Source organism: Paramecium tetraurelia, assembly GCF_000141845.1.
Source record: "Paramecium tetraurelia macronuclear, complete genome".
NCBI classification, from domain to species: Eukaryota; Ciliophora; class Oligohymenophorea; order Peniculida; family Parameciidae; genus Paramecium; species Paramecium tetraurelia.
The window spans coordinates 790,327-810,307 of record NC_006058.1 but is presented as its reverse complement, the minus strand read 5'-3'; the positions used below and the strand labels follow the sequence as shown (position 1 = coordinate 810,307).

The 19,981-nt window shown below is 26.2% G+C and overlaps 7 protein-coding genes across 7 annotated transcripts; 4 read left to right on the top strand and 3 right to left on the bottom strand. All coding sequences in view use genetic code 6, as the record gives it.

The window, feature by feature from the left end:
• The first annotated feature begins 84 nt into the window (after nucleotides 1–84).
• PTMB.404c (Prolyl-tRNA synthetase) lies at nucleotides 85–2,172 on the top strand. Its single annotated transcript, XM_001347192.1, has 6 exons — nucleotides 85–159; nucleotides 188–367; nucleotides 394–1,188; nucleotides 1,214–1,569; nucleotides 1,595–1,933; nucleotides 1,959–2,172. The coding sequence occupies 6 exons, from the start codon at nucleotides 85–87 to the stop codon at nucleotides 2,170–2,172; spliced, it is 1,959 nt and encodes a 652-aa protein (XP_001347228.1).
• A 751-nt stretch (nucleotides 2,173–2,923) lies between these two features.
• On the top strand, nucleotides 2,924–4,809 carry PTMB.403c (K+ channel). The annotated part of the gene is made up of 5 exons (XM_001347191.1): nucleotides 2,924–3,269; nucleotides 3,293–3,588; nucleotides 3,614–3,888; nucleotides 3,913–4,252; nucleotides 4,279–4,809. The coding sequence occupies 5 exons, from the start codon at nucleotides 2,924–2,926 to the stop codon at nucleotides 4,807–4,809; spliced, it is 1,788 nt and encodes a 595-aa protein (XP_001347227.1).
• Nucleotides 4,810–5,663: 854 nt separating this feature from the next.
• PTMB.402 (Exosomal 3'-5' exoribonuclease complex subunit) lies at nucleotides 5,664–6,405 on the bottom strand. Its single annotated transcript, XM_001347190.1, has 2 exons — nucleotides 5,664–5,945; nucleotides 5,971–6,405. 2 exons carry the CDS (start codon nucleotides 6,403–6,405, stop codon nucleotides 5,664–5,666), a joined length of 717 nt encoding a protein of 238 aa, XP_001347226.1.
• A 443-nt stretch (nucleotides 6,406–6,848) lies between these two features.
• On the bottom strand, nucleotides 6,849–8,416 carry PTMB.401 (hypothetical protein). Its single annotated transcript, XM_001347189.1, has 4 exons — nucleotides 6,849–7,019; nucleotides 7,044–7,557; nucleotides 7,583–8,310; nucleotides 8,336–8,416. 4 exons carry the CDS (start codon nucleotides 8,414–8,416, stop codon nucleotides 6,849–6,851), a joined length of 1,494 nt encoding a protein of 497 aa, XP_001347225.1.
• Nucleotides 8,417–9,776: 1,360 nt separating this feature from the next.
• PTMB.400c (Nucleolar RNA helicase II) lies at nucleotides 9,777–11,823 on the top strand. The annotated part of the gene is made up of 3 exons (XM_001347188.1): nucleotides 9,777–9,899; nucleotides 9,926–10,522; nucleotides 10,549–11,823. The coding sequence occupies 3 exons, from the start codon at nucleotides 9,777–9,779 to the stop codon at nucleotides 11,821–11,823; spliced, it is 1,995 nt and encodes a 664-aa protein (XP_001347224.1).
• A 175-nt stretch (nucleotides 11,824–11,998) lies between these two features.
• Nucleotides 11,999–12,793, top strand: PTMB.399c (26S proteasome regulatory subunit). Its single annotated transcript, XM_001347187.1, has 2 exons — nucleotides 11,999–12,242; nucleotides 12,267–12,793. The coding sequence occupies 2 exons, from the start codon at nucleotides 11,999–12,001 to the stop codon at nucleotides 12,791–12,793; spliced, it is 771 nt and encodes a 256-aa protein (XP_001347223.1).
• A 43-nt stretch (nucleotides 12,794–12,836) lies between these two features.
• On the bottom strand, nucleotides 12,837–19,892 carry PTMB.398 (hypothetical protein). Its single annotated transcript, XM_001347186.1, has 6 exons — nucleotides 12,837–13,041; nucleotides 13,064–13,221; nucleotides 13,244–17,119; nucleotides 17,142–19,400; nucleotides 19,424–19,720; nucleotides 19,743–19,892. 6 exons carry the CDS (start codon nucleotides 19,890–19,892, stop codon nucleotides 12,837–12,839), a joined length of 6,945 nt encoding a protein of 2,314 aa, XP_001347222.1.
• Nucleotides 19,893–19,981: the final 89 nt, after the last annotated feature.

Here is a 19,981-nt window from a genome sequence, read left to right as displayed (position 1 = left end):
TTACCAAACAAATAAGTCTGCTTAGAATAATTAAATAAATTGGGAATTAATTATATTGCACATCATCATGATCCAGTTCCGACTATGGATGATGTAGTCAAAATTCAGGTGGCAGATGGTACTGCCTATGTTAAGAATCTATTATATGTTGATAAGAAAGTAAAAATAACAACTAATCAATTAATAGTCAAATTATTATTTAATCTTGGCAAATCACACAACTTAAGTTGGCAAATTATTTTGGAAAACCCTTGGATTATCATCAGGAAACATTAGATTAAGTAAAGAGGAATAGATAGCAGATGCTTTAAAGTCAAGTAAAGGAAATGTAAATCCTTTTGCCGTTGCAAATGATACTAATAATCTAGTATTCCTATAATAAATTAATCTTAGGTCAAAAATATTATTATTGATGAGGAACTGACTAAATTCTAGAGATTAGCATTGCATCCAATAGAAAATACAACCACCATCGAAATCTCTTTAGATGATCTACAGAATAAATTCTTGAAAGCAATTAATAGACAATGTAAAGTCATACAATTGACTGACTCAGCAGCAAAATAAGAGTTAGAATAAGAAAAAGATCAATAAAATCTATAAACTTTGGCTATTACAGTGAAAAAGTCTGATTTCTCAGAGTGGTATCAATAGGTCATCAGAAAAGCAGAATTGATAGAATATTATGATGTTAGTGGCTGCTATATTTTAAGACCATGGGCATATTTCATATGGGAATAAATATAAAGACTTTTAGACGATCTTATTAGAACAGAAGATGTTGAAAATACTTACTTCCCAATGTTCCTTTCTGCAAAACACTTAAATACGGAGAAGGATCATGTAGAGGGATTCAAGGCAGAAGTAGCCTGGGTGACTAAGTATGGATAGAGTGATTTAAATGAACCCTTAGCCATTAGACCAACATCTGAAACTATTATGTATCCAGCATTTGCTAAATGGGTTCAAAGTCATAGAGATTTACCATTGAAGGTAAATTAATGGACAAATATTGTGAGATGGGAATTCAAATTCCCAACTCCATTCATCAGAACTAGAGAATTCTTATGGTAGGAAGGACATACAGCTCACTCTACTAGAGAGGAAGCTGTCAAATAAGTGTATACAATACTGGACTTCTATGAATAAGTTTATGGTGAATTATTAGCAGTTCCAGTGATTAAAGGAGTATTAGATATCCTAATATAAATAGATTAAAACAGAATCGGAGAAGTTTGCAGGAGGTGATTTCACTACTACTGTTGAAACTATAATCCCATAGAATGGAAGAGGATTATAAGGAGCTACATCTCATCATTTAGGATAAAATTTCAGCAAGATGTTTGAGATTAATTTTGAAGATGATAAGAGATAGAAAGCATTTGCTTGGTAAACAAGTTGGGGATTCACAACGAGATCTATTGGTGCCATGATAATGTTCCATGGTGATGATAATGGATTGGTATTACCCCCAAGGATTGCAAAATATTAAATTATTATCATACCCATCATTCATAAAGATCTTGATGAGAAACAATTGAATGAGAGATGCGAATAAATTAGATAGATGTATTTATAATTGAATAAATCTTAGATTAATCAAATAAAAGTTAAGAGTACATTTTGATAATAGAGATAACTATTCTCCAGGCTGGAAATTTAATAAATGGGAATAGAAGGGAGTTCCAATTCGATTAGAGATTGGACCAGGAGAATTCAAAAATAATGAAGTTAGAGTTGTGTAAAGATTTGACAATAAGAAATATTAAATTAAAATAGAAGAACTCAATTAATTAAATTAGATACTTGATAATATTCACTATGCTATGCTAGAAAAAGCACGAAATGAACTAAATTAAAGAATCAAATAGGCTGATGATTGGAAAGAATTTATGACTCAATTAAATCAAAGAAATACAATATTAACTAAATGGTATTCTATTAATTCATGCATTTAGGTGTTAAAGAGAAGAATGCGAATAGTAGGTGAAAAAATAGTCAGGAATTGAATCAAAAGAGAAGGATTCAGAAATTGGTGGATAAATTCAACTTACTGGAAGTGCCAAAACATTATGTATGCCATTGAAGCAAGATGAAATTAAGGAGGGAGAGAAATGTTTCCATTGTGGCCAATAAGCCAAGAGATATGTTTTATGGGGCAGATCATATTGATGAAGTTTATAAATTAACATAAAATTACAATTAATATTCAAAGGGTTGTAATCATATATGTATACTTGAATTGAAAAGAAAATAAGTTTACCTAATAAGTTTCAATAATTTAACTAAACCATTAATATAATATCTAATGATGGCCATTATTTGAACTTTCAAAATTCCAAGATGACTTAATAATCAAAGCAAAAAATGATAATATGAAATTTGAATCTAAAAATAGTGAAATAATAATTTTGAGATTAATAAGAAAATAAATAGGTGCTTATAAATTAAGATCAAAATAGAAACTAAGCTGATAGGGTACATTTATTTTGTGTTATTTTTTATACCTTTGTAAAGCAGACCTTGGAGTCCTATCTCAAATTAAAAGATAATGTATGGTAATTAAATTTAAATATAATTAATTAAATTTGTAAAGTTTTTTATAAAAACAAAGAGGATAAGTTTGATAACTTAACTTTAAAGGGAATCAATGGGCAATCTTGATACATATGATGAGTTCTCGAAATGGAAGATCGGATCTACCCTCAAAATTCAACAAGTTTAAATCAGAAATACAGATTTACTCAATTTATCGGTTTGATTAATAAAATTCAAGTAAATATATTTTACAGACCAAATGAACTATCTGATTAACAAATCAGTATGAATTAATATCATAAATGAGATGCTAACTTTTAATTTATATTAAATACTTTTCAGGATAGTTATATTATTATTAATAATTATTAATTTTGAGAATTGAATGGAATAAGATTCAAAATAGAGTTAGCTCATTTCTCCTATATAGAAAGCATAATAAATCTTAGATTAAAGTGAAACACAAAAAGCAAATGAATCTCAATAAAAAATGATTTCGAAGAGCAGAATCTAGAAATTTAGAACAGAAGACTTTTCTTTAAGGAAAAAACTTCAAAATTAAAGCTTTTATGGGAAAATGAAAGTAATATGTAAAGGGATGCAATAATACATTTACATATTGTTAGAAGACCCTAACTCTTCCTTAGTAGCTTATTGCTTGCAATTCCTTTTACTAACAAGTATATTGTTATCTTGCATTGCAATAATTGTAGATTCTCTAATGGACAACAGTATGATTATTGATTTAAAATAGATAGTAATTCTCAGTATGATGAAATTTCATTTTATCTAGAATATTATCTCTTCATATTCTTTGGCTTAGAATACATATTGAGAATGTTTAGTTCAACGGCTTTTGATTAAAAATTAATGGGATTTATTTTATCTCCATTGAATTTAATAGATTTACTTGCAATAATGCCTTTCTTATTTAATCTCATTTTTGAAGGGGCAAGTTTGTCTGGATTAAGAGTAATTAGAATTATCAGATTCATGAGAGTATTTCGGCTATTTAAACTTTCGAGATTTATGAAGGACATGTTAATGATTGTAAATATATGAGTCACTTAAAAAGGTAGATACAGTGAAGCATTCAGCTAAAGACATAATAATATTGATTACGATGTTTTTCTTTATGGTTTTATTTTTCTCCATAGTTGTGTATTATTTGGAATATGATGAACGCTAAATCGTTGAAGATGAATAGAAAATTCATTCTATATCTGAGGCAATTTGGTGGTGTATTGCAACAATGACAACAGTTGGATACGGTGATAAGTTGCCCTTGAGTATACCAGGTAAAATGATGGCTTGCATAGCAGCCTTTTTTGGAATTACGTCTATTTCATTGTATAGAATATAAAAACTAAATAGACCTGTCGCAGTTATGGGAATGAACTTGACTTAAACATTGAAAGAGCATGAAGAAAATATAGAAATCTAGAAATTGAAGGATCAATTTGTTATGGAGAATGATACAGAATTGATCAATAAACGAGAATAAACACAATTAAATCTGAAGGAATTGAAATTTATGGAAAGAAGATTAGAATAACTGTTAGAAAATAACTAGAAGGTCATGGATTATGTTGAATAATCTCAATAATTATTTGATGAAGTGACCTAAGATCTTATGAGCTTATATTCAGCTTTGACTGAATAACTGGATCTTCATATTGAAACAAAAATGAAGAATTTGAAGGCCAGACATCGAGTAAATTTTAGTTCATATTTACATAGATAATGAAAATGGAAAAGAATCTTAATCAAAAGAAATCCATCGAATTGAGTCAAATTGTATCTGCATTCAAGGAGAAATAAAGGTTGATTTCTTAGGGCTCAATTCTAGTGTGTGAAGAGAGCCAAGCGGATGTTTTTAGTATTGCAAGTAAACATAGTAGACAAAGTAAACAATACACAACAACAAGAAAGAACTAAAAATTAAGAAGCAAAAATAGCAGAGGCTCCTATCTATGTGTCATTAATAATAGCAACCTAAATCCTTTTAAAACTTAGACAGATTTTAATGATCCTGATTCTCATTAAAATAGTATTATATATGCTCAGATCAGTTCAAAGAACTCTGTCTTAAATTAAGATGCGCTAGGTGGTAATGCTGAATTCAAATTCAATTTGGAAGAGTCAAGCGGTAATATAGACGAAGAGGATGACAATGATAATAGATTCGATCTAAGCAGTAAAATGCAAAGTATCTCAAACATTTAAGATTTTAAACTGAAGAATAGTATTAAAAATAATAATATATTATGAACTGCTACGATAAATAATTTCTTGAATATAGATCGAACAACTCAACTTTGGATCAACAATATTCTTTGTTCGATGATATTAAGTACAATAAAAAGAGTAATGAGTTCATCCAAGAGAATAATGAAAATTAAAAAGAATAATAATATGTTTATATAAGAGATAATTATTATTATGCAACTAGAGGTGATTTTATAACCAAGGTTGTCTATGCGAATAATGCATTAGAATTTATTAATGGGTTAAGATTGGATCAATTTTTTGGTTATGGTATTGATGAAAATCTATATTTAAAAATTAAAACCTGCAATCTCAATTACAAAAAATGTGATACTATCAACGAAGAGCTGATTAAATAATTCAACGATATCTTCCAATTGATTTGGATTGACACATCAATTGAAAAATTATAAGCTGCTCGATTATTATATAATTAGATCATTAAAAATAACAATCAATTCACAGATAAGTAAATCTGTGATTTGTATTCATAATTATTACAGAAAATCAAATCATTAAGTATCTTATAATATAAACTATAATATAATAGAAAACAAAAATACCTTCAAATAAAGAGTTCATATTATGAAAATGGAATTTGTGATATTCAAAATATATGACTATTAACATTTTCCTGATATTAAAAAAAATTGCAATATGTATTTAATTATGTTAAATATATAGATGCAAAGTCTGTTAATAGCATAAATCTAAGTACTACTGCGGAGGTTGTTTTTACTTTACGGGTAAAAAATGGAGTTTATGTTTGGATGGATGCTTCAGTAAATTTCATTAGGAACCCAGTAAATATTTATGTAGAAAGAAAATGAATTAAATTAAATGATGTATGTTCGATTTCATTACTAAAACTGGGATGCAAATTTATGAATCAAATTTAATTGTTATTCCAATGGCAATGGAGCACAGCGTTTCAATAAATTAATTATTAGAACTGCATCGACACCTTTAATCCAAACTCTACCATTTTTACCCACACAGACTTCGAAACTCGAGTGTTTGCTTATCTCCTTAAATAATTCTGGCTTTGTTTAAGAACTTAATAGACTTTAAACAAAATTCAAAGGCAAATCAACAATGACTCCTCCGGTTAATTCTCTAAATAGATTTTCTCCTGTTGTCTAAATATTAAGATAAAATTATTACCCATTCTTTCTTACTCTAAGGATTTATACATGACAATTTACCCTTTAGGTAATGATTCAATTCAATGACTCTAGCGTATAAAAGTTATCCAACTTAAATGTTTGGTTTATTCTTCTTTGTTGCTCCCTCAAAATCCATTTAATTTAGATTATATACTAACCCATTACCGAGATCACAAAAATAATACTCGCTATTCTTTCCAGTGACTTAGACTATCACATAGTCTTCAATTTCAGGTGTATAGTATATTGGATTATGACAAATTGCAATTTTTTATTAATCTAACCAAAACCAACCTGCATGTTTTGTTTCTATTTCCAGAGATTTAGTAATGTTGACATCTTGCTTATTTGTTTTAATGGTATTGCCAGAAACTAAACTCTTGAGAGGAATTTTTTCTCCTGGCAAAGTTATATATACAAGAGCACTTTACATTAAATAATTTAATTTATGGCTGCAGAATTTAAAATTATAGTTGACAGAGCTATTTAAAAATATCAAACATAAATTGAATCCCTATAAATAAAATAGCAGAAATGCTAAGCCTAAGTAGAGGATCTATATAAGAATGATGAAAAAATAAAAAGTGCTTTATTGATTGAATGCAATAAGGATGTCAATAACTTCAATAACTACTTATAATAATACAGACAATAATAAATAAATTCAATGACAGAAATTTGTTATCAAGAATTATAATTATTTAATGATATAAATTCCTAAGAATACAAAACGGCTAAAAGGAATTGTATAAGAAATTAATTACTTAACAATGTTGTGTTTGAGTAGAACATATAATTAAAATTAAGTGGAATGTAAGTGTGAAGTATAGATATAAAAAATAATAACAAAAATTATGAATAAGGGTGATTCAGATATCAATGCAAATTAAATAGATTTTTCCTTACATTCTGCACTTTATTCACATTATATGGTTTTTTGGCTGCCTAGATTAATTCCTATTAAGCTTCATGTAGAATATCGCAAATGCGATTTGCTGCATTTTTCTTACTATGAATAATAACTGTATTTGGACAAGTCGTGTTAGACTATGATATTATAAATTGAATTACATCACTCTATATTGGAGTAGTTAGAGAGGAGTTTTCGATTTCTTTTGTCAGCATTTCACTAAACTCATTGATTTCCTATTCATTTTGAAAGTCCTCCTCTCTGTAGAACTATTAAAATTATTATTATGTTATTATGTTTTCTTAAAGAAGTGTCTCCAAAACTACTTGTCTACTTGATAATCTCGACTAATGTTTTGGTTTCTAACTGGGAGAGAGCATTGGTGAATCATCAAATTACTAGGAAGAAAAATTAAATTGTCTATTTAATTGAACATCTTCTAATTCATCCGATGAGTCCATAATGCTTGATCTGATTGTATTAAACGTTTCTAACAGATTTAAATTGGAATTTTGTGACTGATGGTTTAGTCTTTAATATGGTTGTGAATTGAGTAGTCTATAGAATTCACTTTCGCCAAAATAATTAATGAAAATTTCATTAAATAAGAGTTCTTGAACAGATTGCACATTGGAGTTAATCACATTCTGTACTGTATCCTTTTCTTTAGGAAATCTAGAATTTTTAATTAACAGAATACTTTGAAATTAAGTAAGACTTGATTAATTGAACATCTTAGAATATTTCTTTAGAATATTCGTTTGTCATTTTTTCAATCTTACCATTGTCTAAGACCTCCATATTGCAATTATCATCCAACAAAATTATGTTAGAAACCTATTACAAAATTAAAACGAATTTTACTTAAAAGTGATTTAGAACCAACCCCTCATTATGGTATTTGTACAACATTTTTAATAAACCAAAAAACGATTATTCGAACGATAACTCTATAATTGGCTTTCCATTCAAATACGAAATTACTATATAGAGATAATGTTCATCTTCATATAGATATTCATGTTTTTAGTTCCTTATTATCTATTTTAAATATTCCTTTCCTTCCATTTTTGCATACTTTTTTATCGATTTTATCATACCACTCTATTTATCTCTTACTTACAACACCTATTAAATAACAACAAGTAATACCTAAAATTTCTCTAAGTCAAACAACACTTTTTCTATTTCATAATACAATTAAATATCCAAATGCATGCAATGTTAGTCAACGACCTTGTAAAACTACTGTAACTTTGGCCCGTTGACATTTATTTAACCAAATTTATTTTAAAGAGTGACTCCTCTCTCATCTAAAATAACATAAGTTTCCAATAAATTTATATATTAACTATTGGCATATAATTGACCTGAGACCACTTTAAATCTCTCCAGGTTGTTTTCGCAGTATAGCTCAAAAGTTTATTCCTTTAAATTAAGATGGAATGCTTACTTCTTCATCATCTAAATTCAATTGCCATTTATCATAAACTGGATTCCAAAAGGATTCAGCAAAGAGAGAATCTTAAATCATTTTTCTAAATATTTTTTTTATTAATAATCATTTTATAGCTTTTAATAAATACTTATATAGCCTCTCATATCATTTTCGAATTTTATATATATATATTTATATACAACTCATTTATTACCCAATTTAATTAATCAATTATTACACATTTATAAGATTAGATCAATATTTACTATGTATATTTTTCATACTCAATTCATCTTGAAAATTATTTGTTTTTAAACTTTCATTCAATCAGAATAATACTGAATTTTTATTTATTTTTTATAATACTTCATTTAGACAACGAATATCTTCCATATATATACTTTAAATGAATAAAAGACAGAATTATCAAAGTCGGTATTCCATACTTGTAATTAGATTTATTTATTGAATCATTTACCTAATTTCATCATAAACAAAGGATGTGCTGGAGGTAATAATAAATTTTATTTTTTATTTACTTCATTTTAAACTATGCAAATAACTGATTTGAATTATTTAATTAATGAAAAATTTGAAAAAATATCAAATAAACTGAATAGTGTGTCATAATTAAAAATTCATGTATTTAAATGTAACCTATTAAATTCAATATTGTTCGTCATAAAAGTATAATTAAATTATTTAATTCATATTAAATACCAATGTAGTCATATTTATAAACTAAATATCCAAAACTTATAGAATAAATTAACTATTTAAGTGGATGCTATTTTCCATTCTCTAATAATCTAGATGAATTATATATATTCTTTGAACTCATTTTTAATATAAAAATAATAGTTATTTGCTAATCAATTTATTAATTTGATAAGTATTTTTAATCCAATTATTTCTCAGTTTTATCCTCTATCTCTAATACACTCTAAAAGCGATTCAAGGATTAATTACCGATAATTTAATTTTATCATTTATATACTAATCCAAAAGATATAAAATATTCTTTTTATTCGTTTAATTCAGAAATTGTTTTGAAAAAGAATTAATTTCAGCGATTCCAAATCTTAGTTTGCTAATTCATAATTATTTCATTACTTTTTTGGTTATTCAAACATATTTATATTCAATTTTTTTTGCCTTTTTCCTTTTCTTCCAAATATAAAAATTCCAATCAAAGTTGAATATCTTTACTAACTCCATTTTCTAGAGTTTATTAAAATGCTAATTTTCTTGTTATGAATTAGATGAAATCATCTTAAATCTTAAGGATGAATTCTAAAAATTCTATTTATTTATTTGAGCTGAAAAAAATTTACATTTTTTATAAGTAGAAATTCAAATTAAAATTTAGAAGTAGAAGCAAATCATGAATTCTTGGTTAGTTAAAGAAATTATAAAAATTATCATTTATTAAATTATAAATTGTGATTAACAATTAATGTTAACAAGAAGAAAAAGTTCTGAATTAATTGAACCAGAGATTGTTAAAAAGGTCAAAGGAATCGATGAGAGCAACTTGAAAGCATATATAAAAAACAAGCAAACAAGAAAAGTTTTAGAAGTAAGAATTTAAAATTAACAAAAAAGGGTAGAGGCATCTCAAATTTATTCCCAATTCAATAGTAATGTTTTGAAACAATTTACAATGGAGATGATATTATAGGGTAGGATAGAACAGGTTCAGGTAAAACTCTTGCATATTGCCTCCCAATTCTTGAAAGAATAAGAGGATTAGGATTAAAATAAAATAAAAATCCTTATGTATTAGTATTATTACCAACAAGAGAATTGGCAATCCAAGTAACTACTGAATTTAATACTATTTTACATAAAGAAAATGAATACAGAATTTATAGTATATATGGTGGTACAGATCTAAGAAACTAAATTGATTAAGTGAGATAAGGATGTGAAATAGTAGTTGGAACACCTGGAAGAATATAGGATCTTTTGGAAAGAAAGGTTCTAAAATTAGATGAAATTCAAGTGGTTGTTTTGGATGAGGCAGATCAAATGTTGAATTTTGGATTTTAAGAAAATATTGAAAAGATCATGTCATATTTCAATGAAAGAAAAATTTAAATGCTATTATTTAGTGCTACTATACCTGATTGGGTAAAGGAACTATCACACAAATATATGGAAGCCAATACCAAACATATTAATTTAATTAAGAGACATGAGGTAACTCTATTAATCTAAATATTTAGACTTAAACTTCAACAACTGTCAAACATTATGCCCTCTAATGTGCAAGAAATCAATTAAGCGGTGCAATAGGTGATGTAGTTTCAGTTTATGGTGGAAGACATGCAAGAACTATTATCTTTTGTGAGACTAAAAGAGAATGCAATGAAATTATTTTGCATTCAAAATTACCAGCTGAAACATAACCATTACATGGAGACATTCCTTAATAATAAAGAACAGTGACATTTGAAGGATTTAAAAATGGAAAATTCAAATGTTTAGTTGCAACCAATGTTGCAGCTAGAGGATTGGATTTCCCATAAGTAGATTTAATTATTTAATGCAATCCTCCTAAAGATATTGAATCATATATCCACAGATCAGGAAGAACAGGTAGAGCTGGAAAGGATGGAGTATGTATCACTTTCTATTCAAAGAAGGATATGGGTTTGATTGAAAGAGTGGAGAGAGTAGCTAAAATAAAATTCATAAAAATTTCTGCTCCTCAACATTAAGATATTATCAAGGCAAGCTCAAGAGATTTATAAACTAGTTTATAAGTAGTTAGTAAAGAGATTGTTGATATGTTTTAACCTGTGGCTTAAGAGATCATTTCTAGATGTGATCCAGTAGAAGCCTTGGCTAGAGCCTTAGCATGTGTGAGTGGATATAAAGACAAACTATAGAATAGATCTATGTTAGGATCTTTTGAGGGATATATAACATACGTGTTAAGATCATCAACTCCATTCTAAGCTTGTGGTTATATTTGGAAGTTCTTAAAGAATAACTTTTCAGAATAGATTTGCAATAGTATTAAGGGTATGAAAAAAATAAGAAATGAGAACGGTGTTGCATTTGATATTAGTGAAGATGTCAAGGAAGAATTTGAAAATCAATACTAGGAGATATCACAAAATGGATATTGCAGAGGAATTGAAATTGAATAAGCCACTAGTCTTCCAGATATAATTGAAGAATAATTTTAATCACATCAAAACTATCATTAATAACCAACAGTTTAAGTCTCACAAACAGTTAAAAAGGAATAAGAAATATTTATAGGAGGGTTAGATTTTAAGATTACAGAAGATGAAATTAAAAATGAATTCAAAAATAGAGGAGTTGAGTTATTCAATCTCAGATTATTAAGAGGCTAGGATGGTTAATCAAAAGGATCTGCTTTTGGAGTGTGTAGAACTAAAGAAATGGTATCAGTGGCTATAAAATAAAATGGAACTAAATTCAGAGGAAGAAACGTTCGTGTAAATATGGCAAATGAAAAACCTAAATGATAAATTTTTATATGTATATATAGTAAAATACATTATCTAAATACAAAATAACTACAGCATTGCAATTTATTAGAAACTGTCTAATTTCATGTATAATATATTTTTTGAAATATGAGCACATTAGGGTTCTCTTAGTATTTATTATATTTTAATACAATTTATAATTACATTTTTAATGCTAAAATAGAAGTTGGTTTAATTATAATAATAGCGAAAGGATCTTGAAGATCATATTGAACAACTCAATTAACAACTATAAGTTTATTATGATAAGGGATACAATAAATCATTAATAGACGAAGAAGGATTTCCCAGATAGGATCTAGATTTTGGTGAACTATCTACATACAAAAATTTAAGAAGAGAATTCAATGAAAAAAACAATGACTACAAAGATTTGATGAAGCTTCTTGAACAAAGTATACCATTTTATAATGTTTTAGCAATGATATCATATCATTAGGAATTGTAAAATGATCCTAATCTCAATAATGAAATAGAAGCATACACCTAAAAATGGAAGGAACAACAATAACAGTCAAAATAAATACAATAATAGCAGTAGTAGCAATAACAATAACAATAATAACAACAATCAAGTAGTTCATAAAATTAGAGGAATGAATATTCCAAGTAAAATGAAAATGACCTAATTAAACCCTTTGCTTATTTAGAGGATGTAATCAAAGATTCACCTGCAGATAAGGGAGGTTTTAAAATTAATGATTTTTTGATTAGATTTGGGATAATAGATCACAGCAATCACAATAGATTATAAAATCTTTATGAATACATAAAAAATCAATAGAATAAACAGGTAAATGTGAAGATCTTACGTTTACTCACATAGTAAGCAAATGTGACTAACATTGACTTTTCAAAAGAATCATATATCATAATGGATTTAACTATAACTCCTTAAACATGGAATGGAAAAGGATTATTAGGATGGAAAATGAACGTGATTTGAAATATCTAGTATATATTGTAATTTAAATATAAAGACATAGTTATCATACCATGCTATCAGAATCATTTTTCTTTATAATTAGGCTTTATTCAACATTTCTTTCTGAAGCAGAAAATGCATCATATTTTTATAGCATTTTCATCTCATTTGACAAATGGGCAATTTTATAATCATATATCTGATAATTGGTTCTTTCTAGTTTATCAAAGTCGGTTTAAGAGATGGTTGAAGGTCTCAACTTCATAAATCTAGAATTAATTGTTGAAATACTTAAAAAAGGAAATGATTATGGTGACTATCGAAGTGCCTAAAGTAATGTAAATGGACCAACCTAGAGTAAGTTATTTTGATATTGTCATTTTATAGATAAAAGTCAATTACAAAGTCAACTAAGGAACATCTTCAAATATAAATTTGATGAGGTAATTCTATTTAATAATTAGAAATAACAATAATTACTTTTATTGATTTATTCAAACTTTTACCAGCAGCATTTGGTATCAATTTTCTAATTATCCATCTATTTGGAAATACGCTAACATTATACGGGGCCACCATATCTAGGATTTAAGCTAAAGCAGCATTTCTTCCAACAGTGCAAAGATCAAAAAAGTCATTAATTGTCTAAGTAGATAAATATTTGGTTTGTAATTTAATTCTCTGGATTCTTCGAATTAGTACTTCAATGAAATATATTAGATAAATGGCTAAATTAAATACTGTAATAATTAAAGCAGCGTAATATAGAGAATCTTGTTTACAATTAAAACAGTTGATGATAAAAACTACATCATTGTATAGATCATATTTTGAGAGTTGAGATAGGGTGAGAGTAATCAAAAATTGAATACTCTAAGCATAAGATGAATTCACAAATTCTTTTATGTTGCTGTTAAACTTTGTCAAATAATCCTTGCTATTTTCACCATTCTCTTTTAAATGATGTTATTCATCTAATGGAGTCACTCTATTTTGCTAAATGAATCCCAAAATGGATTATTTCTATGCATCCTAATTGTCTTAAGTGTTTTCATCGATATCTATCAATTTAGAGACATGTGAAGGGATTAATGCCACTATTTATTTGTATAAGAGAGACTCAAATATAAGAGTTATAACAGCAAATCCATAATATGAATAAGTTGCAATTTAATTTACTCCCTTCTTGCACAAGTCTTCTTAACTGTCTAAATCTTTGATAGTAAGCAATATTGGAGATCCAATACACATAAATAAATAGATTAAAGTCAACACAATCAAAAAATCAAAATACAATAAAGAACTCTGAAGTTTCTAATTTAATTACTTAATTTCTAGAGAGTAGGAATATTTATTTGCATCTGAAACAAAGATTGATAACAAGAAATATAGAATTTTCTTAAAGAAAATGAGAATTTTGGACTAAAAGTTGATTCCATAAACTAATGCTCTAATTGAATAACCAATTCCATTATTTAAGACTCTTCTATGATCATACGAAATGTGTGAATATTAAAAGTAGTTACTTTCATATAAAACTGAATATATTCCTTTAATTGCTTATAGGGTTAAACTATTCTATATGATGATATGAGATGGTGGTACTACTCTAATTAATTTAACAATATCTCTTTCAGTATAATCATTCTCTAATAAATACTCAATTAAATCATCATCTAAAGTATATTCAATCTCAACTAAATCTAAATTGTTTTTCTTTGAAATCACATCCATGTAGAATCTCCAAATATCCTATTACTTTGGTTTCTCAAGCGTTGGAAAAAAGGTTTCTACTAATGTTATTTTAGATATTTGCGAAGTACTAAAGAAGTCTTGGCATCTTTGATTGAACAATCCTGAAAGTGGATATGGATTGCCAATACCATTATCAGGATACTAGAACAAATTAAATAACTAATCCAAACAATAATAAGAAAATGAGTATTCCTTCTCAAGACTTAATTGTGGTAAAACCTATAAAAAGTGATTTATAAAATTAAGATGGTAAGCACCAAATTTTACTTCATTGAGATTTTTCCAACAATCACAAAAATTGATTCTTCTCTACATCTTCAAAGTCTTTTCTATATTCTTCTACAAAATCCCAAATGATTAATTTTTACCTTCCACTTTACCCCAACCTGCATATTTATTTCTTTTAAAAGGTAAATCAGATACAACTTTAAATTTATCTTTTACTGGAATAGTATTCACTTTATACAACAAATTTTTTAAGTGAATATTGTCACTTCTAAATTTTAATATTCCTATGTTTCCAAATTACTTAACCCTTTCATAGATAGGAGCCATAAACTATTTAATTTTATTTTCTTCATTTAATTCACAATCCGTAACATCTATATCTTTTAATTCTACACAAATATGAAAAAAGAAGTATTTGCTTAGAAAATACCATCCTATTTCATTTAAGGATCTATTTTATGAGAAATTGATCTCCTTCAAAGGATGCTGATAATTTAAACCCTATCTTTTAAAAAATTAGAATGCACAATTAGCAATCAACTTTGCAATATGATTCTTAATATCCATTCCATTTAAAAACAGATGAGTTAACATAGGTGTATATTCACTAAAGAAAAACGTCTTACATAAAGACTCCCAAGTTTCTACTGATCCAAAGGTATCATTATAAGAAAAATTTAAACATTTAAATTCAAATACCTTCTATTTCTGATACTATAACCATTCTTTGCTAGTTTCAATCAAGTTTTAAATCATTTAGTTTGATAAATTAAGTTACACTAATTCAAGCCTCTCTAATTTGATATACTGAAAAAATATCAAATAGCGACTTAATTCTTGGAATGCTTCTTCGTCAATATTTTGAGATTTGCTTAAAGTGAAGCGCGTTAAAGATAGAGGCTTTCCAACATTTTCACAATATTCTTCTGCTTAGTTTATTAATTTAAAGATTTATGTTACTGTAATATTGCATTACACTAAAATAAATTCTTTTAATTTAGATTCTTCGTTATAAATTAAATACTTCGATATATACAATAGGAAATCATTTGAGATCTTTTTGTGAGAGCTTAATTCAAATTAAGCATTAATTTCAAGTCTAATCAAATTTTTAAAATTATCACTTAGATGTTTATTGTTGAACTTTTGCAATCCTTTAAATGATTTATATTCAAGTTATTACCATTAAAATATCTTATTACTCAAGAAATTTTATATAATTTTATCCTATTCATCCTCACCTATTTCTTCCATTTTAGTTATTAATTTACAATTTAATGCAATTGATTCTGCATTATTAAACCATGCCATGGTTTCTTTTATATTTTAGATTCTTAGACTTGAAAATTTAATTTCTTATAAGGTTGTCGAATTTTAAGAAATATATTCTAATAATTTGGGAGTTAAATCTACAACTGTTTTAAGTTTAAGCACATTTAACTTAGGTATACTATTAATTAAATCAACATTATCAAATAATAAGCTACCACTTTAAGGGCATTCGATTTCAAAATGTTGTAACTTTTAACTCTCTAACAGATATTTAGAAAATGATTGAAGGAATTGGAATGAATCTTTGTTCTCGATCTTGAAAATTAATTTTTATATTAATGAAGTCCAATCGCCAAGATTTTGCTTAACAAATCTGTCATCATCTTTAAATTATATGGATTCTGAAATCTTTAATTATTTTATTGGAAGCTTTTGCCCAAAGATTATGTCCTTTAGGAATTGATTGGATTAATTTTAATTAAGGTATTCATCTACCCTTATGAGATGTAATTTAGTTATTTTTAATTTTCCTTCAAATTTATCTAAAAAGTTGAGTAATCCCTCTATAAATCCACTTTGAGCATCAGCAATTTTTAAAGATACTAAATTATTAATAAATAATGAATAAAAGGATTATGTATTTAAGGAATCATTAAATTTAATAGAAGAGAGAGAAATTTTTTTAATGCTTGTGAATGCTTATTTTTTATCTTTAATTTGAAGATCTGATTGTATAAGAATCTTTTCAGAAATACTTGTAAATAAATCTAGATCTACATCGCTTATTTTTAAATTATTAATCTTGCTTTTTGGATAATAAACTAAACCAGCCAACATTCTATAATAATAATTAGTTTTCTCTTTTTCATTTTCAAATTCAGTAAAGAATTTTAAAGCCATCTCTTAGACTCTTGGAGGAGGTGATTATATAAATTTTTCAGGTGCCAATTATATTTTATCTTGTAAATTTAACTGGTTTTATTCGATGAAACCATGTAATCTCTGTTCTTATTATTAAAAATCAGTATGTTATACTAAGATTTTTGTCTTTTTCTATTGCTAAAATTCTTTCGACATTATCAATTGATAAAACTACATATAAACAATATATTACTTTCCTCCATAAAGTACTTTTTATTTAATTATTATCAGAAAAATCAATACATTTTAAAAACTTTTTTGATATTTGCTCTTATTCAATGCAAGTTGATATTAAATCTATTAACCCTTAAAAAAATTCATCATTTAAAGAACAGTTTGATAAAACTAATTATTCTAATTGACACCTTAAGTCCTTTTCTTCTATCTGTTCCTAATTAAAGCAAACATACTCTAAAAATTGTAAAAATGCTTTGATATTTTTTTATAATTTCAATTTTTTCATTATTAAAACAGTTAATTATGATTTAATGAGTTATTAAGAATCTTTCAGCCCTGCAACTAATTTGTCCAAAGTTTTCTCAAAACCTTTACATTAGATGATTGATAATTATTCTAAATCACAATGAGGATCAAGAAAAAAGAATTATAATACTTCACTAGAGAAATTACATTCAATAAATGATAATTTAGTTATGAAATAAAATAATTATTTTCCTTGCTCTTCCTATTACTGACGCTATAAAAAATATTTGCTGAGAGATTTTGATAAATCCTCATTGATATCAACTTTTTTGAAATTTACTTCCTCTAGTTTTGGAGAAGCTAAAATAATTTTTAATGGTAAATCGAATTTCTTAAATTTATGATAAAGACATAGTTTCTTTAATGAGTCAAATTAAAATGATAAATCCATATCATATTCGAACTCGCTTATCTACAGATATTACAAATCCAGAAACTAATTGAAAATGCAATACTCAGAAAATATTTTAATTGCTTTATTATTTATATCAGTATTGTCCTTAAATTTTACAGTTTACAAATCAAAATTGTCATCTTTGACAGGTGATACATAATGCTCATGAGAGAGTTAATCATAAGTTAAACTTAAGTTAGCAAGACTGATCTAGTTTAATTTCACTTAACTATTAGTGATAAAGCATTTTAAAAACAATGATATATTCATTTATAATCCAACAATTTGAAGATCTAGCTTTTTTAAAGTAAAGAATTTTATATCAGATTAATTTTCTAAAAATTTACTCTGCAAAAGGATTTAGTCAAAGTATATCGTATCATTAAAGTTGTCTTCTTTAAATTATAATGTTTCCAAATCAAATGTCCTTTATGCCAAAAACACTTAAAGTATTTTCTCTGTTAATTTATCAGTTACAAAAGTATTCTTAATGATAAGGTTCTTCAAACTAAAAGTTCTATATACATCCAATGAATTTAAATATTATTAAAATGTAAAGCAATTTGAGTCTAATTCAAAGCTGCGTGAACTAAAACATAATGTTTAAATTGAAATAAATTCTTTTTCTTAAGTAAAAAACAAATTATTCCATAATTATTTTAATACCTCCTCTCCTAATTGTTGATTTTACTTTTTTATAGTTATTGATTGTAAGTTTAATTATTAAGCTGTTCTGTATTACTTTTTACAGTTTTAGATTGCATTAATGTAACTTTAACAGATCCCATCAGTTAATGAATTGATTACTAAACTCTTAACATTGCTAAAAGGATTAAAAACCACAAATTTTAATAAATCTTCTAGTAAATCATATTACTATATAATTTCGATTGTGCTCAAATCGATAGATTCCAAATTCAACCTTTCTCCTTATTTAATTCTATTTCTAAAAGCTTAAGCAAAATGGTACAATTTAGCTAAAAGTGATTCGCTATTTTAAAAGGTATTTTCAAAGGCAAAATACTTACAAGACTTAGATATAATTTCATCTAAGAGAATCTGTAATGCAGATTCATCAATTTAGGAATTATTTGATAAATCAAGTTCCAATAGTCTTAGATAAGAATAACGATTACCAATTAATGCTTTGCAATTAGATTGGGTTAATTAATTTAAGTTGTTTAATCCTAATTTTAAAAGTCCCTTAGCCTTTGCTAAGCTAACAAATAATGATTCTATAAGTGTATTGGGACCAAGATAGTTATTGGAAATATTAAGTTCAGAGATAGTTTCTAAGGCTGATTCACTATAACAAGTAGATATCAAATATTCAAACCCTTAATAATTTTATTCATTAAAGCAGTTACTTAAATTAAAAGAGTGATATTTCATTCTTTTCAATTTCTTTTAGATGTATGAGTAATTCTTTTCGTCAAATAATCTTTTATTGTATAAAATAATTGATTTGTATTAATGATTGATGCTTAAATTTAAAGTTAATTATTTTTCTAAGCAATCAGATAAGTTTTGTAAGTATTTACCTCTAAATATACCAGGATTATTTGATATAAGTAACTAAGTATATTGAGAGTACTTACATATTTTAAATTTAATTTGCTTTTAATTAATTCAAGAGTGAAGTCGTTGAGAGTATGATCATCAAGTTCATTATGATTAAATTCAATTTCTATCCCTTAAGGTTGTAGCCAAATAAGCAATTTCAATAAAAGCTAAAGATGTTCTAAACCTAACTTTGATTTAGTAAATTTCATTTTTTTCAACTGATCACAAAATCTTAATTGTTTTTCAATATAAATCCAATATTCAATTTTAAAGTTCCCTTGAAAGTTGACAAATCGTAAATTTCCATTCCACTGTTTATTTTCGAGAAGAATCTTCATTATATATAAATTTTACATCAAACTATTTCATTTACTTTTACAACTAAGTATCTGGATCAAACTTAAACATTCTTTTAATTTCTAGTTAAGCAACCTATTAAACATGTCTTTTAGATGATCTTTCCTAATCGACGGTTTTCTTGAGAGTATTAATATATTCTTCCATTAATAATTAAAAATATATTTATTATGTAATGTTTATTTAAAGAGAACAACTGAGATTTCATGAATACTAATTAATTCTTATGATACTAA